The sequence below is a fragment of the Ambystoma mexicanum genome, chromosome 2q (assembly GCF_040938575.1).
Source record: "Ambystoma mexicanum isolate Mex_15411 chromosome 2q, UKY_AmexF1_1, whole genome shotgun sequence".
In the NCBI taxonomy this organism is placed as follows: domain Eukaryota; kingdom Metazoa; phylum Chordata; class Amphibia; order Caudata; family Ambystomatidae; genus Ambystoma; species Ambystoma mexicanum.
Window position 1 is genome coordinate 894039508 of NC_090924.1, and position 27494 is coordinate 894067001.

The following is a 27494-nucleotide window of genomic DNA, read 5'->3' on the forward strand; positions in this document are numbered from 1 at the left end:
TGTGCAATTTCATTTTGAAGGTGTTTTATTTGTTCACTCAAGGTGGTGCCATGTTGCTCCTTTTGGTTATTTATGGCTGTACGTTGGAGTAGTAGGCCATTTTCCAACATGGCTCTCCATGTGATTTTGTATCATCCACTCTAGTTTTTTCTTTAGCCAATTGGGCTTACCTTAAATTCTACCGTGTTAAGACAGGATGCGCATTGCCCCAATTTCAGGATGTTTGGACAAATGCTGTTTCTTTTCACACAGAGTACATGCTACCGCATGCCAAATGATTTCAAGTAAATTCTTAGATTTCTAAAAAAGATTTTTTTTAAACTTGGTATAGATCTCATGTGATTGGAGTCAGTTGAATATGAAGTTTACCACAACAATAAGCTATTTGTTGATTTGCACCCAAGTAAGGTTGCTACCATTAGATTAATGTATAGGTCCAAGGAACATAGTACTGCTCGCAGATATAGATGAAGTTCCAATACATCGAACGTACCGATGATTCTATAGTCAGGTAACAGAGGCACTGCCTATTTTTTCTCAATGCTTTTTATAATGTTTATATTGTTCCGTCTATATATGTATAAAATATAAATGACAATCGATATTCTTGTTGATTCATACTGTAATCCACAAAGTACAGCAGGATTTAATCCGATATCATTGTTGGGACGTTGATCATATGGATGTGCTTAATTAACATGACATTGTAAAGTAAATTGTGTAATTTGAGAGTTTTTTCCTTAGTTTAAAATGATTTGATTCAATTATCTTGCACTAAGAATATCCACCCCCCTTACATCCAATAAACAGATATATTGTATAAGAAGCAGCCGGGAACTACAAATCAAGTATTGATACATCTACAATTTTTCTGCTGGTCCTGATAAAGGCCCTGAGAGAAATAGACAGAGAGATATAAGTGTTCCTCTGGACTTTCTATATATGGGCTGAAACAGATTGTTGACACAGTGACATATATGTTAGTAGTAAACACATGTATGAGGGTCAATGAAGAGCATGTCTTTGGTTTACCTGCATCTCTTCATAGATGAACTCATGGGCTGTATAATGTGATCAATATGTAACCAAATGCATTTCCAACACCTGTAGTTTTAAAGGGGTGTTTTTATACCTGCAGCTTGATATATGTAAATATGTTATGATTAAATGTGTGTTTTAATGATTCAATGTTTTGTACATTTATGTGTGTTTTTGTTATGAAAAAATGACTGTCTTGCAAATAGGAAATGGGACTTATTTGATCACGGATAAATAATTGGATTTCTTCTAGTATATACTATCTATAAACGTATATATAGTATATGTAGCCACAATTTAGGAAAGTGAAGCCAGTTCTATTCTGTGTGTTGGTTCTCATAAATTACCCCCACGACCCCACCCCAACTCCACCACCTGTGATTTGGGACTGTGTAAAGGGGCTCACATTTCATATTTCTTCCCTTAATTCTATCGTTTTTTTCTTTCACTCATCCCTTGTTTGTCTTTTTTCAAGTGATATGCAACACAAGCTCCACCAAGTTTAACTTTCTTCCAGTTGTGATTATAGCGGGTGATGCATTAGAACAACAGACAAATTAAACTGAAATCGTTGCCAATGCGTTTTCAGTAACCACTTACTGTCACTAAATAGCATGATCACAGCCCTTTCTATGATTGGCAAAAAGGTCTTTGCACTCCACCATTATGGAATAACATAACGGCTGAATGTTTTACTTGTGAAGTAAGCCTATTACATAGGCATCAGATCACACTGTAACACAATACTTTCCCAATAGTTATTGTACCCCCTTGATTAGTTATTTCCATATATGCATCAGAGAATATTCAATTTGTGATGTGCAATATGTAAATAGATACTTTTACTTCATCTTGTGAGCCTGGCGGGGATTTTTTCCTTGGTATTTTTGGGAGCCTTCAATTATGACGGGGAAGAGGCTTCCTTGAGATGTTTCACCTCCAGACTTCATTTTATTAGATGGTGGAAGAGTGCACATTCTTGGTTACGAATCGTGCGAATTGCTGATACGTGATTACTCCGATCATGATGTTTATGCACTGGAAGTAAGGTTTGTCTTCCTTCTTGGAAACAAGCATGCCAAATATTTCATTTCCATTTATCAGATTTTCTAATGAATCAATGATCAGATAATTGCACTGATGACAACAATTGAAAGAATGTAGAATGCGGTACAGCTAGTATTATATACCATTTAAAGAAGTCAGGAATGTGAATTGGAAAGAGGAAAAGAAGGGGAGGAAAAAAAGTGTTAAGACAGCTTGGAAAGTCCCAAACTACACAGAGGTTCTGGAGCCTGTTCAAACCGGACTCAATAACGGAAATAGACAAAGTGCAAGGCAAAACCCAGCTTTGTTATCATCCAAATAAAGCTGGGACAGCATACACGCATAGAATTCTTGGCTTTCTCTGACATGCTTATCAAACACAATGTTTTTGTAGACAGCATTTGTCATAGCTGTCACCATACTGTAGTCTCAATTACCAAAACTTGAGGGGTACGGGGATTGGATAATAGGGGTGATTACATATACATTCCATAGGGGTTAAACTGCTAATTGGGTAACGCTTGTCTGATGGCTCTTCCTGCAATCACCTCTAAATTGATAACGGTGAAAAGACATCATTTCTCAAATATATAATTGACTGGCAACTTGCTTCATGGGTGACATAACATTGGGGGTTTTGATTGGTTGACTTCTTACTAACCAACCTTGGACCACTGACAGGTTGTCAAGACCTGAGCCAGACAGGAGTAGGGGGAAGAGAGGTCCATGGACTGCTTTCCTTTCAATTAAAGACGATAGGAGAAAATAAGTGAAAGAAGGAATGAAGAAAATAAGGATAAAGGGAAAGAAAGAAGGAAAGAAGGAAAGGGGAAATAAATAAGGAGCTAAGAGCATAAGGAATGAAGCAAAAAGGGAAACAAGGAAGGAAAGGAGGATGGGGAAAGAAGAAAAGGAAATTAGGAATGAAAGAGCAAGGAATAGGATAAGGAGTGAAAGCAAGAAGGAAATTGGGAAATAATAATGAAGGCATAAAGAAATGAAGACAAGAAGGAAATAAAAAGAAGGAACGGGGGAACTAAAGAAGGAATTAAGAAAAAAAAGAAAAAAAGAAAAATTATGAAAGGAAGGAAAGAAGGAATCAATACAGAATATAAGGACCGAAAAGAAGGAAAGAGAAAAAAAAAAGGGGAAAGAATGATGGAAAGAATAAAATGTGTCAAAGAAGGGAAGAAGGAAGGAAAACAATAATGAAAGAGGGAAACGGAGATGAAAAGAATGCATGAAAGGTGTGAAAGAAGGATAGAAGAAAATTGCTGAAAGGGTAAATAAACGAAGGAGAATGAAATAAGAAACAGATGAATGCACAATGGAAGTAAAGGTTAAGAGAGATATAAAAGAAAGAAGGAAAAAGTCAAAGAAAGGAAAGCAGAAAATGGAAGGAAAAAATTGGAAAGGGGAAATGAGAAGGAAAGAAATTAGAAAAATTGAGACATAAGGGTAAACAATGGAAGGGAGGAAAAGGAGAAAAGTAGAAAAGAAATTAAAAAGGAAAATATAAATCATGAAAAAGAAAGAAGGAAAGTGAAATTAAAATGTTAGATAAAAGTAAGCATAATACGGAGGAAGAAGGGGAGAAAGAAGGAAAAACAGGTGTAATGAGAGTCAAAATGTGATTGCAAAAAGTCTAACATATGTACTAGCTATGAATTAGTAGACTTCAGCATTCCAACATTTCTCCCATCAAGACCATCGCTTATACTATATAACTGCAGCCATTGCCTCTCGTTGTTGTAAAAAGCGTCCTGCGGTGATGAGTCAAGTCGTTTACTGATACTTTCACATAGAAGCCAGAGCACATTATGAGGCAGTGGGAAAGATCGGTGCCTAGTGGAGGGCGCACATTTTGGGGTATTTGACTGTTTTTACAAGTCTGTTCAGGGGTGGACTGGCCTGTATGGAACTCAGGAAATGTCCCCTTAGGCCTCTGCCCTGGGCCTCTTTGTGTGGGTAGTTCCACATTTTCCCATAGAAAACAGGTTGGGCTTGCTGAAAATGTGTAATATGGGGCCACTTTTACAATTATTTCATGGGCCTGGTTTGGTTCTCAGTCCACCCCTGAGTCTGTTCATTTTCTTCAAGGTGCCAGTGGCAATTACATATGTCAGTGCCCCTTTAAACTCCATCAGTGACTGGTCACTGACCACCTATAATGCTCACCTGGGCCGCATTTCATATACAATAAATTAAGTCTTGTTCTGATACTTAGAACCATTTCGCACCAGTATTGCCACTTGTGTCATATAGATTACAGCATGCCAGTTTCAGTGCACGCTTATCATGGGGTCATACGTTTTGCACAATTGCAAAAAAGGAGCAAAAACTATTTGGCACGACGTTTGATCCGTACATAAAAGGTTAACAGTCTAAATACATTTTGCTCTTGTTTTCAAACCTGATGCTTAGGTCACAGATTGAGGTGAAACTATGTTGTTGCATTAAGCAGCAAAGACAGAAAAATTACATTGCTCGATTTATTTCCTCAATACAATATGGACTGGAGCAAAATCTACAGGCTTGATTACTTATTACATGATCAGCAGCAATGGTGCCAAACAGATTTGCACTGTTCACACTAGATGGGCATGGCACTTTCTGTCCTAAATTATGCACCAGAGATGGCATCTAAAAACTCTGTCTGAATAATTAATGACCTGTCTAAGGAGCTCGGTCTGGACATACAAAGAAATGCTGAGCCTGGTGGAAAGAGATGACTGCTTTCCCCAAACCCCATACAATATTCTGCAATGGAATCATCCAACCTGTCAGAAACCAGAACCACACTACTTTCACTCTAGAGCAGGTGCTGCTGTGGGAGAAGCAAATTGGCTGTGGTCCGTTTCTGCACTCATCAGCATTTCAGGGTTCACACATCGCCTCTGCGTCCAAGAAAATCCTCCACAGTCCTATCGTGCAGAACCTAGCAGTGAAGACACTGCCAACATTGCAGAGGTTGTACTATACAAGACCCAGTGACATTACTATTTGATCATCTTTACATCACGCGTTCTCATAGCCATACCTTGTGTAGGTTTCTTTGGGTGGTGCAGCGGTCCCGTAGCCTATCATTGTCTGCTTCTCAGTCGGTGATGGAACCACATCAACCATGGTTTGTAATCCACTGACATTCCGGGATTTGGTCATTGTTGCTTCCATGAACACCGGCGGTCCGGAGTCTTTCTTAAATGACTGGCGAATGGGAGACGACCTGTCTGACTGGATCGCGTGTGGTGGCACGTGAGCGTTATGAGAATGATGATCCGTCATTCTCATATCAGCGACCCTGTGTGGTGACGCAGGAGGGGTTTTAGAACCTAAGCCTGGCAGGTGACTGTCCGTGTATTTTCTTGATTTCTGTCTGTAAATTGATTGTTCCATCATCTCTGATTGTACAGACGAATTTGAGTAAGTGCTTGAAGATCTCAGTGCGCCCCGATGATAGGCAAATATGTGATCAGGGATTTCAAGTGGATGTCCGGTATGGGAGGAGGCCACACTCATGCGTCCCTCGTGATACATGTAGGGATCAGCGTACATGCCTTCATTTCGTAACAACTGAACATTCTTGTTGCTCAGATCCTCATCTGGTTTAACGTCCCGTCTTTCCAAAATGGCACTAGGACTTGGTGATATGGATCTGGATGCAGGCATGTTTACAAGTCTCTCTTTAGGAATGGCTGCATTACCTTGTCCACTCAAGGGCCGAGCTCCACCATAAGGAATCCTGGACGGGGAAGGAGGCATTGAATGGGAAGCAGGCGTAGGTGGAGGAGAATTTGGTGTTGTATGAGGGTGTGACGCAGACCCTTGGCGATGAAGAGGTGGACCTTCTCTGCATGTATATGATATTTCTCTCTGCATCTGGAAAAAAAGGTAAAAAAATAATACTTTATAAGATATTATTTCACAGGGACCACAGTATGATCTATACAAGTCCAGTATAAACGCCATCCGTAACATTTAAAAAGAAAATCTTTCCCAAATACTCCACCCTCCTTACATGATCCGAGCGATTATTGTTTTAAGCTTTAGAGGTCCACGGGAGAATATGATTATGGTAAGGAGAAGATTCAGGAATACACAAAGTATGCAAGTTATGAGAGCAAACATGCGATCATTGTATGCCACGTAATGTTAATCCTAGTGGAAGCTTTGCTTTTCTTAGTGGAAGCTGTCAGTTAACTGGACTGCCTATTTTGTTGACTGGGGCTGCTTATTATTATTATTTATTATTATATATTCATATCGTGAGAACGTAGCTCAGGAGCAATGGAGCGTAGTACATGTCATAGAGAAAACATTATCAAGTAAACATTAGTAATAATTATCACAGTACAAGGGAGAGGGGAGTGCATATGATAGCTGCAAATCAAGATTACACCACGCCTTCAGTTCTTTCCTGAACCGAAGGAGACTTGGAGCAGTCCGGTTTGCTCCGGGGAAGGAGTGCCAGAGGACCGGAATGTAGTATGATAACGACTGTTTCCTAGTTTTTTAATTGCGAGCCCGTCTAGTTTCCAGTCTGGAGTTGTTCTCACTATGTGTTGACCTGTGCTGCCTGGTGTTTTTAGTTTGACCGACAGGTAGGCCAGCGCACTGGCAGTGGTTCCCTTGTAAGTGGACATGTATCTTTGAAACAGATCCTAGCCAGGATCAGAGTCAGTGTAATTTGCGCAAAGTGTGGGTGATGTGATGTTTTCTAGATGAGGCGAGCTGTGCCTTTTTCACAATGTTTTGTTGGAAGGATAGATTGCTATCCCCAAAGAAGTCTAGAGATTTTGCTGAGTGGGTAAGTTGTGGGTTGAACCCATCCGAGTGCTTTTTGTCCAGCCACCTTTAAGTGGGTACCTGGCTGGATGTGTGGCCCAGGAGTACGAATTTGGCCTTGGTGGGGTTAAGCTTTCAATAGACACTGGTCATTCACATTTAAATGGTTGCAAGGCATGAACAAAGGCAAATTATATCTTGTGGGCCATTGACGTTTGGGTACAATTGTGTATCATCTGCGTACTGGTGTATCCCAATATTTAGATCATCTAGGAGTGGGCCCAGCGGTTACATAAAGAAGTGAAAGATGACCCAGGAGAGAATGCACTCCACAGGTGACCAGGAGGCGTTCGGATCAGAGGGGGCCCATCTTGTAAGCCTGGTTCTGACATATAAGTAGGATGTGAACCATTCCATGACAGTGCTAGAGAAGCTCAACCTGTGTGCAAGTTGAGTGAGTTGTGTGGGATGGTCGACCATGTCAAACACAGCTGACAGGTCCAGGAGGACTAGCAGGCATGAGTCCCCGTTATTGATAATCTGAAGGACATTGTCGACCACTTGGATGTTGGCTGTTTCAGTGCTGTATTTGGACTGGTAATCATAGAGCAGATCGAGTTGCTCAAATTTTGCGAGTAGCTGGTTAGCAATACCTTCTTGATGACTTCGGCAAATAACATGAGGCTTGTGATCGGCCATTAGTTTGCTTGGTCTTCTGTGTCAAGAGTGGATTGTTCAGGGGTAGGTATATAAACCGGGTTTTTAGGATGTCTGAGAATATTCCATTTTTGAGGGTAGCGATGACTATCCTAAGAAGAGCAGTAAAGGCAGGACTGGTAACATACTACACTGCTGTGCCCTCAAACCTTTTTGAAAACATGTTAGTGGGATTATGTGGGCCAGAGGAAATATGGTAAACTGGCTTTTTATTGCTTTATGTGCGAGTATACAATCGGCAGTTAGGTGTATATGTGTGAGGGGTAGAAAGTGTGTACTTGTCACCCTAGCTAGACCTTACATGTGACTTCCCTGCTGACAGCTCTTTGTCATTAGAGTACAGCAGTGAATATGAACAGATTGTTCCCCTAGCTCAGATCAACAAGCTACAGGTTACAACCAAAAATCAGGGAGAACCACTCTGCTTTTTGAGATATTGCTAGATATTTACAACATATAGTTTACAAATACTTATTTTTATACGTTTCCGAATAGCAAAACAAAGGTTTTGATACATTTTAATATATTAAGAAGCATTTAAAAATATGACTTAATAAGAAGGATTTTATATCTAGTACTCTCTCTCATAAAACCATACTGTCCCCATAATTACAAGAAGATGAGTCAGTGTTTTAGATGAAGTGGAGTCATTTTCTATTATCAAAGAAATGTATAGTTTCCTTAAATTGAGCTTATTAAAATTAGTAAAGTGCATCACGGACAACAGCTTCAGAAAGTTGAACAAACACATAAACCAAGCATGCACAAACTATACAATTACACGCTACATTTCCCCCGTGCTGGCTCAAACCAACGCCTCCCCAGAAGACATTAGAGCTGTCACTCTGACAATGCATGTGATCCCGACCTGCCCACATAACCGGTACCTGGGAAAGAAGTAACATCACTGCAAGCGTGCTTCAGTTCCCTGGCGGCCCACAACAACATTGTCTCAGAAGCCTTTGGGATATCATTGGGTCTTGGCTGGTCTACATGACTTGGACCCAGTAAAGACAAAGCATCACCCTGTACACATTGTGTTCTCCATTTTCTTAGCGCCTGGCTTGCACCAGCATTACCCCAGAAGACGTATAGATTCACACTGGGAACATGAATTGAGTCCCAGACCACCAATGTGGCTGGGACCTGCAAAAGAAGTAAACCCATCTCAAGGGCGCAATCCGCCAGTGACTTCATTTCTTGTTTATGACTCCTGGTGATCACCTGAGCCATGTGGATCAGGAACTTGGTCGACCTTTGCTGGTTCCATACAACAGCACCTAATTTAATTTCTCACTGCCTTTTCACTATTCTCACCCTCTCCATGTTCCTGTCGATCCTTACACTTCCCCTAGCCATCCTCTCTCTCTAACTCCCTCCTGGGTATTCCCGCAATTGCCTCCACCCTAATACCACCTCTCTATTGTGGTAAATACTACGGAAACTCCATCCCCATCCTCACCACCTCCTCTAACAACACCCTGGTCAACCCACCCCACTCTTTTATTGCTGGATCTGCTCCAACCTCACTTAGTCCTCTAGTCTGTCCTTGATATCTTCCCCTCCTCGCCGCCCCTCTTTCCAGTATCTCATGGTACTCGCGTTGGGACTCTGGAATGTCCAATCCATGTACATTAAGATCTCATTCATCATGGACCACTTGAACTCTTACTCCCCTCAGCTCAATGTAATGAGAATTATAATAGAAACAACATGGATTGTCCCTATGATACAGTCACTCTGGCTGCTCGCCATTCACACTCTTCTTCAATCTTCTCAGTTAAACACCAATGGTGGTGTAGTCGGCTTCATAATAAACAAAGGACACCCACGCCTACCATTCTTTTCACCCCCTCTTCCTTCAAAAACATCACTGTCCAACTCCTGGCGCAACACCCTAGGACTATACCCCTTATCTCTCAAACTCTTTGTGCTGCCAACTCCTTCTCCTCTAATCTTGACCTCCTCCTGGAATCCCTGCCCACTCAGGTGCTAGTCACTCGCATAGGGATATCAGCCTCCTGCATGTGCCAAATACTCTTCAACACCAACCTTTTTGACTATTCTGAAGCTACCATCCACAATGGGCAGCTCCCAACTGGTTCACCCTTTGCCTCTCTGGCAGGCAAGAAGCCATCCATGTTGGAAACCTCAGGCCAGATTGCCACACGGTCATCTGCAGAGTCCCACAAGGCTCAATACTCTGCTCTGTGAAGTTTCATTTATACAGGAAGCCATTAGGACCAGTTATCAATGACCCCAAAATCTCATGCCACCAATACATGGATAAAATCCAATTATAACGAAACTCGTGACATCTCATGCATCAGGAATTTCTTCACCTCTATCCAAGCCTGGATGGAAAGCATATACCTGAATTTCAATCCCACAAAGAGTGACTAGGTCCTACTCTCTCGCCCATTAAGCAGGATACCATTCACGGGTGGCTAAATGACATGCACTTTGACCATTTCACACTGCACTTGCTCAGACTGCCAAATCACTTGGTTTCACTATATGCATTGCTCTCTCCTTCCAGCAACAAATAGGCAAACAAGCCTGCGACCAGTTAACCCTCCTCCGGAAGATAAACCCCTTCCTTACATCTGAGGACTTCAGTGCCATGGTTCAGGCCTTGGTAATCTCCCACATCCATGAGGGGAACACCCGCCTAAATGGCGTTCTGGCATCTTGGGTGGCCGCACCTAGGGCCACCCAAGATGCAGCAGCAAGACTCATGATGGGAAATAAAAAAGTCAACATAGTGTTCCCATCCTAAAGCAACTGCAATACATTCCCATCCTGGATATGTGCATTACCTATAAAGGAATCACTGAGTGCACACCTGCTTATGTCGCTGCAAAGCTCTATAGATGTGGGTCAAGTTCCTCCAGGAGCCAGGCCATTGCTAGGCTTGAGGCAAAACCGGCACAGAGGGAAATAAAAGTCCTTCTCTTGTAATGCCTTTGCGTTTGGGAACATCATCCCAATGACAATCCAGACCATGGCAACACCCTTACAGTTGAGCAAGGATCTCAAGACTTTACTCTTCAGTCAGTACCTAAGTGCCACTGAGGCTCTTTTTACTTCCACATCCTATTCCACCCCCTGGTTGGACTATCCCATGTCATATTTTTTTACCTCCCCTCCTTACCTCATATGTCCACCTCATTGACATGTATAGCTCTCTGGTGCTTCCTAAGTATGATTAATGGACATAAAAACCCAAATACCAATACCACAACCAACCAGCCAGATCTAGTCTTCATCCCCTCCAACCCCATCTCTTCTGCCTGCTCTATACCATACCCACCAGCCCGGAAAACCCTGTTGATCTAAACTTCCTCTCCTCCCTGTCTATCTATTCTGCCCTCTCTAGTGAGCCCACTTCCTCTGGTCAAACCTTAATCCAATACTCTGTCTCCGTCATCCCTCCACTACCGACACGAAATGAAAAGTCCAACTTGAACACAACTGCTCTCTATCTACCCCATGCAATGTCTTTTCTCCTAGCTCCACGCCATCTCTATCATGGAAGCCTTATTGGGATTTAACTCTGCATTATCCTCTCCCTTTGATGACCTCTATCCTGCTCGCTCCTTCATCCCTTACCTTAGCCCCAGCAATTGATCCCCCTCCAGAGCACTGCCCTGTCCAGGCCTCATACCTCCCTGAGCCTTCCTTCTCCAGCTCATGGAGCGCTGGTACCTCCTCTACCACCCCCACTCCAAGTTGGGGGGGGTCCCTCAAAGATCGGTTCTTGAGACCCCACTCTTCACTTGCTACACCTCCTCATTCAGCAAACATAGCGCCTCCTGTGGCTTCTTCTACCACCAATTTTCTGATGGTAACCAAATCCTACTCTCCTTCCCCTAACAAAACCATAGGTTTTCTTCTCACATCCCTTGCCCACTTACCACCCACCTTCCATCGCTGGATGGCACTTGCAGACTTATGCTAAACCGCTCTAAAACATCTACTGCTCCCGTGCTAATGCCTCGCCTATTTTTCCCTCTTATATCCTTTCCTACTTTTCTACTCTCCGATTCACCAAGACTAGCAAACCTGGGGTCCTCTATAACAGCGAATATAAACTCTAACTCTTTATCACCAAAACTGCTGCATTGGTCAGGATTAAACTCCTGAAAGTCTGCAGAATCCATCCCAACCTGGCGGACTCCTCCAGCAAAGCCTGGATGGCCACTCTTGTCCTCAGCATGCTGAATAACTGCCCCCGTCTCCTCCGGCAACAGCCTCCAGCGCTATTCCTTTACCCCACACAATAAAGGTCCTTAGGTTTGCTCCCGGCGCTCTTTCAACCTCTTGCCATACGTTCCCTCTGTCCACATGCCTCTCTATGCGCCACACTGCTCCCTCTCCAAGTGCCTTGTCCCTTGTTTCTAAATGCATGCATAGACTTGGGGGTGCAGCCGCTCCCCCCACACCTGTCTCTAGATGCTTCCCCTCCTGTGCCCAGTGTCTCTAGACGCACTGGCCCTCTCCTTTACCCAGAGTGCTGCCTCCCGCTCCTTCACCCTTCTCAAGCCCTACCACTGGGCGCCCTACCCCGATACTAAGAACAAAGCTACCGTTCAAGCCTCCAAAACCATTCTTAAAAATCACCTCCTATCCTGGCACAGGGCACCGGAGATGTGCGCCCAATCGCCAACAGCACCCTCAGCCGCACCCGCATGTAAATGCTGCGACCTGCGAGCCTCCTCCTCCACCTCGTTAGCTACCCCAGGATTCACCAGAAAAAGAGCTGGAGGAACAAGCTTCACCGTTATTGACCCCAACCTCTAGAACTCCCTCCCATCCAACATAAAAGAAGAACCCTCCTACCAGATCTTCTGCAAAAAAAAAAATCAAAACAGCACTTTCAACAAATTTGCCTAAACTATTGCCTGTGTTGCATTGCCTGTAACGATAGCTGTACTCTATTCCGTAGCCTACGTGTCATAAATGCAACGACTGAAATGTACCACCTTTAGCGCTGAGATACCTGCGGGTCTTGGGCGCGATCATCAAATTAAATAAATAAATAAATAAATAAATAAATGAGCTTTGCCCATCTGTGCTCCGCCTGGTCCATGTTGCCACTTTTCTGTTTCCCCTTCACCACCTGACTCATAATCTGTCCACTCATCCTTCTCTGCCATTGTAAAGCACCCTGATAAGGGGGGGCTACTCCGCCCGCTGTTGGTAATGCCTAAGTCCTGTGCTTCAGATAGAAGCGATTGCCATTTTTGTCCATAAATACAAGTACTTACAATATCAAACACAGATAACAAGTTGTTAAAAATGCCTGCAGGTAACCACAAAAACCGGACAAACAGCCGAACCGGCCACACAAAATGTCTGGTTGGTGATGTCAATTTCTTTTTTGAAAAATGGAACATAGGTCTACAGTAGTGAAGGGTGTAAGAAATCAGAAGGCAACTGGATGCCTATTCCCGCAATGTTGCTGGAACCCAAGACTTCTTTCCTAATATAACCCAATACACATAGAAAAATAGACATCGTGGGCGGTAATCAGAAACAATCACTGCCTTTAAAGAAACAGGGAATGCAATACTATAGGTCAGGGGTCGGCAACATGCGGCCCTCTGGTTGTTTTGGACTATAACTCCCATGATCTAGTTGTAGTCCAAAACATCTGGATAACCATAAGTTGCAGACCGCTGTCAGAGAGGTCCATGCACTTGAACAGAAAATGTATGCAACTGGCTGGGGAGCATCGAAAGCCATTGCAGTGATCGGACAGAATTCAGCAACACTCGTGCGTTTGCACGAGGAAATTAAAATATTTGAAAACCTAATGAAGAGAGTATTACTTTTAAGACGTTAAGTATTTTCCTAAAGCATACATTTGGCCGCACGTTTGCGTTATTGTAAATTAATGTCTGTACAGGAAATTAAATAGTGGTGTAAAGTAGTAGACTTACGTCAGAGACACGGCGCTGGGCTTCAAAGGGAACTGAAGACATTCACCAGAAATGAGCGACCCCCCACTGCAACCCTCAAAAAACAAACACAAGCAAACATCAAATGGGGATACAACACACACAAAATGGACGCTTAATTTGCCATGGAGCATTTTCCTCTGGCATGACTTCTTGGCCACAGGAATGGGGGGCGAAGGGGCGGACGGGAGAGACATTCAAAGTTTGGGGAGCTCAGGCTTCATTTTTTTTTTTTTAACATTCTTACCCTGTTCAAACTCTGATATTTTCAGAGCAGTTGGCAGACAACCAACCGTCAGGGTGAGGGTTGGAATTGTTCAGACGTCACCTTTCTGTCTGGCATGTGTAAATGGTTTCTTAGGGAAGGCCTTCTTTCATTACACCTGCATGACCCATAAGCGCGCCTCAGAAAGCAGCTTCAGAGAATGGTATTTGCGCACTGTGAATGATGGCTTTAATTTCAATATGGCGCCACATGTATCTTCCTTTTATGGCATCCGAGCTACTCAGGCTAAAAAAACGAATTTCGACAATATACTTCTGATAACGTTACACCTCATCCTATTACACAGTGACTGTACGATCAAGTGAGAACGTGTTATTCAATGTATTTGTGGACTTTTAAAAACAGAGAGAGCTTTAATTAAATAAAACAGGCATTGACAAGATTAATAGCTGTAGGCCGTGTGTGAGCATTTTCCAGACATTCGCCTTATGCCAGCTAGCGCCATCATATGTTCACATCACTGGCCAAGTCATGCCTTCACATGCACGCACTCCAAAGCACCCTGTGCTGTATGAATCCTTGCCAAACATACTTTTCCTGTGCGACACATTGCACACGGCAAGGAATGGATGGAATGCAGTACCCAATCCGGCCAATCTCGTCAACCCTCTCCCAGGGATAGGACAACACTTGGCCACCAATCAGCAAAAACAAACAAAAAAAGAGCACCTGGCAACAGTTGGCCATTGGTGGTTTTGTCACCAATCAGCAAAAACTAAAAACTAAAAAGAGCACCTGGCAATAGTTGGCCATCAGTGGACCCTCACAGAGACAAATGCAATGAAACAGTGGTCAGATCTAGACCAGTGCAGTGCTTAGCTCGGATATACCCTCTTAGCAAGTGAACTGCACAAGTTACCCTCAGACAATCTGCATCGCACCATCATCTCTGAGTCTAAGTGTGGGATGTTTTAACCCACTAGGCTCTGCCCTGCGACATCCCTGTGTGCTGGTGACACCAGAATCAGCAAAATGGCCGTAAAAGTCCTATGCGCGCTAAACCTAAGAAAATTGTGCTGTGAAACCGGAAAAGATAGCTACCAATCTACTTTGCGTGTAGTCAGTAGTGGAAGGAGACCACACTGCTGAAACCTGTCACTGGCCTACACACCGAGTGAATATGGAAACTGCATGAAAGGCAGTGCTTTATTGCAAGGAAACCCAGAAATTGCTCTGAAATCTTTTTTTCCTTGGCTGCTGAAAATACAAAATAATGGTTCAAAACATCAGAAAATATCCAACATCCTTGCTGGGTGTTACCCGTCACTTCATTTAAGGAATCAATATGAGCCCACAATGTCAGGAAAAGCAGAATCTATCATCAGAATATCCACAGTAAAGTGTGCTTGCCTGTGAAAATCTGTCAAAATAGGGGCGCAGTACCACCGGGCACCTGTACGACAGCTGTCAGTAATTGCATTAGAAGCTTAAACTTGTGCAGTTAAAATCAAATGGTCGGAATTAAGTAACCTGCTATCAAAAGTAATATAGGTTGCAACTATTTAATCCCTATGTTTTAAAGTCTGTAATTAGAGTTCTGTTTGCCTGTTTTAAAATTGTAAGTTTATTTTCATCAAAGAAAAATGTAACAAAGTGAGTTTTAAAGTAACCTGATGCAAGCCCAAAACTACAAAGCAAATTCCCCAGCTTGTCCCAACAAAAGGCACCTCTATTGCTTCCCACCAAAAGCCGGGAAATCACATTCAGGTGTTGATGAAGAGGGGAGGAGATTTGGGCTGCTGCTCCTGGGAGAGACAAGGGACTTCTTTGGCTGAAAGGATATGCAGATTGCAAGTGTCAACAGTAGCCCCTGCCAGAGGAAGAAGGCGGGGATTGCTTTTGAGCCACCAGAAACTTTGGTGGCAGGAACAGACATTTTTGTTGATTCTCAAAGCACAGAACGTATATTTTTTAAAAGGACTGACAAAGGACTGTGCGAATTTGTAAAAATTGTAAAATTACAGTATTGTTAATGTGAATTTTTTGGAGCACATTTTAAAAGGACTCAGAACTTTGTGCAATGTTCTGAGAAGGCGTAGTGAAAAATCTGGTTTTGTAGCAATTGTATTGATGTCAGAAGGATGAAACTTCATATGATTATGCACAGATATCATACGCACATATGTATAAAATTGTGGACAAATCAGATATTGGGTCCCGGACCAAAAGTGTGAAAAGTTGCCAAATCCAGGCCCAAGCTCTCACAGCGACGGGGCTTGGATGAATACTTGTTCCACAAAATGTGTGATCTAGATATGCTATTGATATCAAGTTTGTAAAATTGTAAATATGTATTATATGAAAAGTAGATTTCATGTGCAAAAACAAAGGGGAGGTTTTTCCGGCATCATAAACCACATCGTCATGATGACACTCTGTTTTCTTCTCCAATCAAGGGAGAAGAAAGACCCTAGCTAATAGAATACCTAGGGGGTGTGCCTAGGATAATTCAGCATACCCACCCCTTTAGTAAACCCATAAATAGAGACAGCTTTGGACCTAGAAACACACACACATTCACCCACCAACCGATTGCTGGCGGAGCACTTCACAAGAGAAATCCATATTCCAGACTCCAGAAGCTTTGAAAGAAGAAAGGGCCATTTCCAAAGCTGAAACATTCTCAGCTTGGCATTTAAAAAATTCAGAAAGCAGCTTTCACCCTCGACCTCTAAGGGGAACCAAAGAACAGCCTGGCTGTGCTGTAGCTGCTTTCCTGCTAATAATTATTGCCAGAATTCAAAGATCCAACCCAGTAGAGCCGTGCTGTGACCAGATAGCTGTGAACCAGAACCAGAGCCCGTGAGATCCAGTCCAGTCCCACCTTGCAGTGTCCAGAGCGCCTTGCTGATTGTAGACCAGAGTGCCTTGAGTCCAGTCCGGTGTGCCTCGCAGAATTCCTGTCCAGAAATCTTGACTGACCTGAATCCCTGACGGTTCTGTCCAAACATTGATAGTGAGTATCCATAGCATAGGATTGTCACTAGCATATGGATTGTCCATAAGTCATCCATATCCAAACACATCCTCTCTTATATCCAGACTGCATTGTTAGAAATTATTTTTGTCTTGCCTGAACTCTTTCTCTTACCCTATAGTTATTTTGTAATAGTAGTGTTAAAATCATCTTTGCGCTGATATATATTTTCTGAAGAAAGGCGAGCGTCTCGGCAGGGGAAGCCATCCGGTGACATCCTGGCATGGTGGCTGTGCTGTCGTGTAGTTTGCATCTTCATAGTCTACCCCTAGTGTAAAGAAACCTTGTTTGTAATTTTAAAAGCGCATTCTTGTTTTGCAATTTTGCCTCTTTCTGAAAAAAAAACGACCTCCACAAAAACCTCCATAACTTCTTAACCGTTTATGCTAGAAACAAAATCTAAGTGTCTACTTGAAGCTAACATCCTAAGCTTTCCAACAGACACATCTCTCAACTCCTTGTAGCTTTTCACACACTGAAAGGTTTGCCGCAGATTTTTCGTTTGGCTCAAATCTATAACGTGTGAAATAGCTGTTCATTGCACCCTACTCAAAATTAAGTTTTCAACTTGTTTATTACTCTATAATCATTGCTAGTGTTTGTCTGAAACCATACAAAGCGGCTCCCACTAGTATTGAAACAATTTCAGTGAATTAAATCCATTTTCAGTGTTTTTACCATTCATGCAAAGCCAACTTTAAACCATTTTTGACAAGTTTGCCAATCAATTCTGTTTTTCTCTGTGTTTACTGGGGGGAAATTGGTATTGATGCTATTTTGCTTAAATTCTGTATTCCTGAAACCTGTTTTCTCTCCTTCCATCTCTTTATATTGCATATTGGGGGGATTGAGTAGTGTGCTGGGGGAAAGAGTAATCACATTGCATTTTGATTGAACCCACACAAAAGTATTATCTCTGTGCGGCATTATTTTTCCCATCATTAGTCCTTGAGATTAAAGAGATTGTTAGTGTGACATCACCCCATTGGTGATCATTGTATAACAATTAAAATAGTGTGATATATATATATTGTGAAATACCGAAAATAAATATTTTTAACTTGGCAAACCAGCCTGCTTCCTGGTTCAGTGTGACCGGTGGGGATTCAAAGAGAGGGGCGTGATATAAGTGGTACATCGTTCAGAATAAAAGAACTTATAGACATAAATAAATAATTAAGGGTTTCAGCTGTGCATCACACGCTAGGAATTGACTTAGGCGGAGTGCCGGGTTGAAATCACTTACATAAGACATGGCGGCAAGTGACAACTTCTTCCACTCCTGGAAATACCACCTTGGATCAGACGGAAAGAGGAGGAAGTGGAGGAAGGAGCTGACTGTAAGGAGGGGTCAGCAGGACCTGGACCAGAGTGGGGATAGTGTTGTGCGCAGCACGCGTGTGAGCTTCCAGGCTACGGACTGGATTGATAGGGCGTTCTACATTGGGACCTTGAGGTGGAAGGGGCTATGGATCACCTCAGAGTTACCACGGATCAAACACACTGACGTGAACTATGCATTCGATTAAGGTGGGAGGGTGGGAACTGGCACGATTTGTTGCCCATTTGCATTCACAGCCCATCGTGCTGTCTTTGGATATCTTGAACCATGTATGTGCACCAGTGCTGTCGGAGTGCTCCTCCTGGAGTCCGACATGAAGCGTGATATAAGAAACAAATGTAATATAATTTTTTTATAGTCTTGTTTTATTTCTGTTCTCTTACCCATTTGCATCTGCATTTCTTTGCTTCCTTCCTATCTTTGCTCGCTTCCTCGCTATTTTCGACCCTTTCCTATCTCCATCTGTTTTAGTCCGTTGTTTCATTTTCCTTCTTGGTTCCCTTGGTTACCCTGCTCTCTCTTGTCTGTGATCCTTTCCTTCCTTTCTCCTTTCTATCTTTTTGCCTTTGCTTCTCTCCCAGTGGCCTTACATTCTTTCATCTTTTCCCCTTTCTTGTATCACTTACTGATCCCCTGCCTTCTTTACTTTCTTCTGCTCTTTGCCCGGTCTTCCAGAACACTGCACTTCTTCTTTTATTGCTCCCTTCCTTATTTCTATCACCCACTTTCTTCACTCCCTCGATCTCTGCTCATAAGCACTCCTTCGTAGCTTCCACTTCTCATTCCTTCCCTGGCAGTATGTTAGTACCGGTGTCCATGTGATAGCTGGCATATTTCAGCGACGTGGAAAGAGGCATTGTGGCAATACCTCTGACTTGAAGGATCACAGGAGGTACAAGCATTATTGCTTCCAGTTCTGGCTCAAGCATTCCCTGGAACATTAGAGTGAGTCCTGGGCAATTAAGATCTGCAGTGCCAGCAGCTGTGGGCAGTACTCCTAAAGGGCAAAGCTGACAGGGGAATGGTGTGTACAATTGTGAGAGCAACGCTTGAAGAATGCAGGTAGGCCTCCGTGGAGGAGGATGGGGATTGAAAAGGTGCGTCCCTTCAGTGTCACACAGGTTGTGAACACTCTTTCAGGGGTCACGTCTTAAAAGAAAAGTTGGGGGGACTCATTAACATATCAATTGAATGTGGCATCACCAGAAATTAGCATATCAACGTGCCCTCTGAAAAAAGTGGGGGGACTCCATCCACCCGCGTGCACCCTCGACTTGAGCCCTGGACTCTTTCCTGGCAGACAAGATGGCAGGGAGTCCAGAACAGTGCACACTGAAAGCTCAACAGCAAGACTCTTTCCAAAGGAAAAATCTCTCAAAAACATGTTATCCTCTGTGGCTACTTGAACGATGCGCCGGCTACATCTCCCAACGCCCCACGATCTCCAATGATCACAGGGCAGAAGAGTGATCCTGTTTACCCTAATGTTAACACTAGCTGAAATTCCAATGTTTCCCTCCATTTAAGGAGATGCCATTAATTCACCTGCAACATCAGTTACACAGGACTGCTACATTTCACACATCTAATAACAACTCATTTACCAACAATGCACAGTGTGTGCCTATACTGCCATTCTCCATCAGAAGTATAACGTTTTTTAAGTTACATACATGTTTTGATCTGTTGGAAAGCTGCCATGCATGTGCTCCCATCCTGTCCCTGCAAGGCACAGTTGAGTTCACAGCAGTTAGTCCCATCAACCCCCCCCCCCTCCGCCCCCACCATTCTAAGGCGTTTCAGAGTTGCCAGTTTGTTGGGTGTGTGGTAATAACCACATCTGATCATGCGCCTAATGCCAAAATCAAACATTAAAGAAAAATTGTATTTAATTAATCTGTGATTTGCACAGAGCGACCTACCATCTAATTCAATTACTTATTCAAATCATTTTCTGAACCTTCATTATATTAATTTAATTCCGAGTGTTCCTATATTAATCACATTCAATAAGATACATAATTTGTAATTAATTCCTTAAATTATTTTCATTACACCGACGAGTCGATAATCCATGGTCGGTAGCATCAGGAGCTGACACTTTTTTTTAACTTTCTCAATATCAGTGATATATTATACACGAGTGCTCAGCAACATGCTACAGATAACTGCTCGGTGGAATTTGTTGTCTAGATGTAAGTCCGTGGCAAGATTACCCCTCACAACAGCGGTCAGCAACCTGTAGCTCTCCAGATGTTTTGGACTGCAAGTCCCATCATCACTACCCAATGGAATCAATGGAAAGGGGTCATTGGAGTTGTAGTCAAAACTATTTGTAGCGACGCAGGTTGCAGGCCTCAGGGCTATCCAGAGACACGCCCTGCCTGTCCATGTTATCACCTTGCCACTGGTGTCTCCTGCTGGTAGCGACATCACCCAGGCTTCTGGAAGTTTCTCTGGTCCGCTGGACTTGGTAGCTGGGTGGCCATGTTTGTCAGGTTTCCAAATGTGTGTTTCTCATCCCTGTCATATCAGGTGATGTTCACATGTCCCAGGCATCTGGGAGGGCGAGGAGTTTTTCTTTCCATGGGTGTTTCTATCAATGTAGCATTTAATGAATATAATGATATTAAGTGCTATGGTGGCACACAGAGTTTCTCTTTTTTATCCTATTCAGCTAAATTGGGGAGAAACAGCCATAGTAATTCCACCCACTTTTGGTGGTACCGAGCGCTGGCAGGTGTTTTTTAGTGTGGGGAAATGCAGGGCATTCGTGTAAATGGCGTTAAATTGGATGGCATTGCTAACATCGATAACATTGAATGATGTAAATGCAATGGCTTGCTGCCTAAAAACACAGATAATTGTGAAATAAAGTCACGGACACGAACATCCGGCGCGAGTGGAAATGGCATTACACCCCAGCACAGCCGGGAGCCGGCCAGAGGTAAAGCCACATCACTGTAACACTCATGCCACTTTCACATGCAGCACGACGACCAGTCACTCACCACGTTTGGATTCTGCTTGACCACCACTGTTCACACTTTGCAACTTGTTTCATTTCTGATTGTTCATTGCTGTGGAATGTGCACCCACTATTAATAGTGTGCAGAAGAAGTCAGCATTACATTCGATTTGTGCCCCAGCAGTGAGTGGGGGCAGAATGCTGTGGCGGGTCTGTGTGGGTATAGTTTCTCATACAACACATATGGCAGCGGTAACGATATGATTGGCGGTGTGCCACATGGATCCTGCTGTCAAGGGGCAGTGTGCATTCTTCACTTATGAGAGGCTTTAAATTGTGCATGTGTACCATACGCTGCTTACCCAGATGCAATACATTCCTTGCAGGTGCGGTGCCACGCTGAGCCATGTGTGGATTTACTAGTGTAGTACACTGGGCCACTTGTGAATTTAATAGTTTAGTACACTAGCCACTTGTGCATTTACTAGTGTTGTACCCTGGGCCACATGTGGATTTAATAGTTTAATAGACTAGGCCACAGGTGCATTTACTAGTGTAGTACTCTGGGCCACAGGTGCATTTACCAGTGTAGTACTCTGGGCCACATGTAGATTTACTAGTGTAGTACTCTGGGCCACACTGAGCCATGTATCGATTTACTAGTGTAGTACACTAGGCCACTTGTGATTTTAATAGTTTAGTACACTAGGCCACATGTGCATTTACTAGTGTACTGCTCTGGGCCACATGTGGATTTAATAGTTTAATAGACTAGGCCACAGGTACATTTACTAGTGTAGTACTCTGGGCCACATGTAGATTTACTAGTGTAGTACACCGGGCCACACTGAGCCATGTGTGGATTTACTAGTGTAGTACACTGGGCCACTTGTGAATTTAATAGTTTAGTACACTAGGCCACATGTGCATTTACTAGTGTTGTACCCTGGACCACATGTGGATTTAATAGTTTAATAGACTAGGCCACAGGTGCATTTACTAGTGTAGTACTCTGGGCCACAGGTGCATTTACTAGTGTAGTACTCTGGGCCACATGTAGATTTACTAGTGTAGTACTCTGGGCCACACTGAGCCATGTGTCGATTTACTAGTGTAGTACACTAGGCCACTTGTGATTTTAATAGTTTAGTACACTAGGCCACATGTGCATTTACTAGTGTACTGCTCTGGGCCACATGTGGATTTAATAGTTTAATAGACTAGGCCACAGGTACATTTACTAGTGTAGTACTCTGGGCCACATGTAGATTTACTAGTGTAGTACTCTGGGCGACACTGAGCCATGTGTCGATTTACTAGTGTAGTACACTAGGCCGTACACTAGGCCACATGTGCATTTACTAGTGTAGTACTCTGGGCACATGTAGATTTACTAGTGTAGTACTCTGGGCCACACTGACCCATGTGTCGATTTACTAGTGTAGTACACTAGGCCACTTGTGATTTTAATAGTTTAGTACACTAGGCCACATGTGCATTTACTAGTGTAGTACTCTGGGCCACATGTAGATTTACTAGTGTAGTACTCTGGGCGACACAGAGCCATGTGTCGATTTACTAGTGTAGTACTCTGGGCCACATGTGGATTTAATACTTTAGTACACTAGGCAACATGTGCATTTACTAGTGTAGTACTCTGGGCCACATGTAGATTTACTAGTGTAGTACTCTGGGCGACACTGAGCCATGTGTCGATTTACTAGTGTAGTACTCTGGGCCACATGTGGATTTAATAGTTTAATAGACTAGGCCACAGGTACATTTACTAGTGTAGTACTCTGGGCCACATGTAGATTTACTAGTGTAGTACACTGGGCCACACTGAGCCATGTGTCGACTTACTAGTGTAGTACACTGGGCCACTTGTGATTTTAATAGTTTAGTACACTAGGCCACATGTGCATTTACTAGTGTAGTACTCTGGGCCACATGTAGATTTACTAGTGTAGTACTCTGGGCGACACTGAGCCATGTGTCGATTTACTAGTGTAGCACTCTGGGCCACATGTGGATTTAATAGTTTAGTAAACTAGGCAACATGTGCATTTACTAGTGTAGTACTCAGGGCACATGTAGATTTACTAGTGTAGTACTCTGGGCCACACTGACCCATGTGTCGATTTACTAGTGTAGTACACTAGGACACTTGTGATTTTAATAGTTTAGTACACTAGGCCACATGTGCATTTACTAGTGTAGTACTCTGGGCCACATGTAGATTTACTAGTGTAGTACTCTGGGCGACACTGAGCCATGTGTCGATTTACTAGTGTAGTACTCTGGGCCACATGTGGATTTAATAGTTTAGTACACTAGGCAACATGTGCATTTACTAGTGTAGTACTCTGGGCCACATGTAGATTTACTAGTGTAGTACTCTGGGCCACACTGAGCCATGTGTCGATTTACTAGTGTAGTACACTAGGCCACTTGTGATTTAAATAGTTTAGTACACTAGGCCACATGTGCATTTACTAGTGTAGTACACTGGGCCACATGTGGATTTAATAGTTTAATAGACTAGGCCACAGGTACATTTACTAGTGTAGTACTCTGGGCCACATGTAGATTTACTAGTGTAGTACACTGGGCCACACTGAGCCATGTGTCGACTTACTAGTGTAGTACACTGGGCCACTTGTGATTTTAATAGTTTAGTACACTAGGCCACATGTGCATTTACTAGTGTAGTACACTGGGCCACTTGTGATTTTAATAGTTTAGTACACTAGGCCACATGTGCATTTACTAGTGTAGTACACTGGGCCACTTGTGATTTTAATAGTTTAGTACACTAGGCCACATGTGCATTTACTAGTGTAGTACACTGGGCCACTTGTGATTTTAATAGTTTAGTACACTAGGCCACATGTGCATTTACTAGTGTAGTACTCTGGGCCACATGTGGATTTAATAGTTTAGTGCACTAGGCAACATGTGCATTTACTAGTGTAGTACTCCTGGCCACATGTAGATTTAGTGTGTAGTACACTGGGCCACATGTGGATTTAATAGTGTATTTACACTAGCCCACATGTGGATTTACTAGTGTAGCCCTGTCCTAAGCCAGCTGCGCGAATTGATAATGTAGTAAATAGACATCTCATGCCCCCGTGGTACGACTGGCATCTGCTTTGTGTGTACGGCTTTAGTATAGAGTGCTGCATTTATTTTTTTTACACATATCCACTAACCCTGATCTGCTACTTCTGGATCTTGCCCCCGGTACTAATATGTATTACAAGCAGGTTACAATATTACAATCGGTTTACAAGTCAATCGAGCAGTTCTTTGATTATGTGGTCTGCTGCATTGTCTTCACTGCTGGGGACAACAAGATCAACCACACCTTAAGCTCTGGGGTGCCAGGCGAGAGAGCAGTACCTACTCCCATCACATCAACAGTGTCCAGGAACGCCTCTGCGTCAATCCAAGATAAAAAAAGAGCAGAGCTTCAGTCAGATGTGGGTGGCAAGAGGGTCCCCAGATCTGTGCACAGAGGAGTCCACGTGCACTGGCGACAAGTGATGCAGTGGGGATGAGCATGCGCAGTGGCGGGCACAAACAACCCTGGAAAGGTGAGTGCACAGTTATAGACGCGAGTGGGGACTGACATGCTGAGCCCAGTGCCTCCCGTATAAGAGTGCTCTTTGAAAAGGGCTGATCCTAAGGGCCCCTGAGGGCTGAATGAGAACGTTACAGCAACAAGGCCACATGCAGAGCATGCTGGCTAGGGGCTTACTATGTGTCATATATAATTAGACTACTGGCTGATAAAGGCCATTCATTCCGCTGAAGCACCGCACAGACCCACATGCTGGTTTCTAAAGGTACACGCCTGATAAACATTTCATAAACGCAACACAAACACGCTCACGCATTTTACATCATCCCACTCAAGTGTGACATCACGCAACATAGGAAATAACCAGCAAGTAATCATTTCAATTCCCTTCCTAAATTGTTAACAACTGCACATTTTTTTCGTATTGAATAACTTTTTGTGAGACACCAGTTTTAGCCATTCAACTTTCAATGTTTAATGTAAAAGTATTGTATGAAGCCAAATATCTCAACTCCTGGAAACCGTGAGCTCCACAGCTATTCAAACAGAAAAATCCGGTGCACACACCTGGCAGTGATATGGATTCCACACCTGGCAGTGATATGCATTCCACACCTGGCAGTGATATGGATTCCACACCTGGCAGTGATATGGATTCCACACCTCGCAGTGATATGCATTCCACACCTGGCAGTGATATGGATTCCACAGCTGCAGTGATATGGATTCCACACCTGGCAGTGATATGCATTCCACACCTGGCAGTGATATGCATTCCACACCTGCAGTGATATGCATTCCACACCTGGCAGTGATATGCATTCCACACCTGGCAGTGATATGCATTCCACACCTGCAGTGATATGGATTCCACACCTGGCAGTGATATGGATTCCACAACTGGCAGTGATATGCATTCCACACCTGGCAGTGATATGGATTCCACACCTGCCAGTGATATGGATTCCACACCTGGCAGTGATATGCATTCCACACCTGCAGTGATATAGATTCCACACCTGGCAGTGATATGGATTCCACACCTGGCAGTGATATGGATTCCTCTGATGCCAGGAAATAGAACGCTGCCCGGTGACGGTCTAGTTCAATTGCCTCCACAGCAGCTGTCTCCCTATAACAGGCAGCAGCTCTCTATCCTAGGGTTGTGTGGTGTGCCACCCCTTTCAGAGAACGAGTCCCTCCCAGGGCTAGTGCTAATGTCACATGTATGTAACCATGTGACTAACTGAATAAAAGGGACGAGCCGTTTCTGGCTCGTCAGTAGATGGCATCTGACTCATGACTGTGGTGTGGTTCTTTCAGCAATGCTTGCGCTGCGTAGCAGGCAGAGGGCCTGCCTGCAGGGCCTGCCACCATGACAGTGCCCCAGCTAGGCAACGCTGTCCCTGAGCACTGGGTTCGCAGAGCCCCTGCTGGGCAACTCTACAGCTGTTCTCAGAGCCCCTGCTGGGCAACTCTGGCTCCGACGGCCTGGATGCTTCCAGGCCATGGTCTGGGTCTGTGTGATCACGGCCCATCAGGGTAATCCCCTGCAACTGTATGTGGTGGGTGCCCCCACAACCCCACAGGCTGGCTCGTGTGCCCGTGAGCCAGCTCGACATGTCCAGTGATGGTGATCCAATTGGGTGCCCCCAGCAACGGTGTGCCTGGATCCTGCGCCCGGGATCCAAGACATAACAATGGCAATGAGGGACTCCGGCCAACGCTGCTGGTGCGGCCGCCTGCGGTGTCCCGCTGACAGTTCGGTTTGTGTGGAAATGGTAATGCTCTGTGCCGGAGCTCGAGTAAAGCTTGGGGGAGAGATGTTCTGTTGCGCGGCTGGCTCCCAGCCTGTGTCGCGCTGTACCTGAAGACCCAGCATGAAGGATTTGACCTTTGCGCCACTTTGGCCGCGCCAAAAGGGGTTCTGCGGCCATAGTGCTGCGCCAAAAATCCAGCACCGAAAGGGCCGCGTCAAAACGGAGTGTACCGCACCCAGACCACCCTACGACTCTCCTGAGCATGTTCTGACTTTAAATAACCTGTTGAACATTTCCCTACATATTTCTGGAACACTTGACAAAAAGCATGTATTCCCTTCCCTCTGCTTGTCTGAGGTGTGCTCTCTGCAGCATTACTATGTGGTAACAAAGACAGGCTCTGTATCCTGGTCTGATATTTGCACACATCTGAGCGTGTGTCTTGGTTCCTGCAGCCATGCAAATACTTCTCATCACATGCCCCCTTTTTCACATAAATATGCAAATTATGTGGATCTGGGCTCTAAAAGAGGGCCAGTCAAACTTTGCCACAGATCAGCAAGGACAACTGCAAAAGCGAACAGAGAACTATAGGTTTTGCTGAGCTACTTTAAACACTTCGCACTGCCAAAAAACACGTTCCACCGTGCCTAATTCACAGAGCGGCGCAGAGTGTATTTTTACGAAGCAAAGTCACTTTGCACTGCAAAAGTACTCTTTGCACAGCGCTAAATGGGCCTAATTCGCACAAAAGAACTGTCTGTGCTTCTTAGTGCTTCTTTTGTGAATTGGGCACCAAATGCCATGATCCGGTGTTTTAGTCGATAACTTCATGTATTTATAAAAGAGGTGAACTGCTGAGTGCAGAGGTTTGCAGTCGCTACTCTTTCTGCATCTTGGCTAGGTTTAAGAACAAGAAACTGACCAGTTCATTCGATTTTTCACCAAAGGCTTATCTTTCTAACTTGCACACACCAAAAAAAGGGGAAGGTTGAGGTTTGGAACTCTTGCAGCTTTCAACCATC

The 27494-nt window shown here is 43.8% G+C and overlaps 1 protein-coding gene across 16 annotated transcripts in view; it reads right to left on the reverse strand.

Annotated features, from left to right (window-relative positions):
- The window catches only part of KIAA1217 (KIAA1217 ortholog), a 1682267-nt gene that overhangs the window by 276688 nt on the left and 1378085 nt on the right, over window positions 1-27494 (reverse strand). For all 16 annotated transcript variants that reach the window (XM_069648169.1, XM_069648165.1, XM_069648167.1 and 13 more), the window contains one exon: window positions 5126-5964. In XM_069648169.1, coding sequence (XP_069504270.1) covers window positions 5126-5964 — 839 coding nt within the window. The remainder of the gene's footprint in view (window positions 1-5125; window positions 5965-27494) is intronic.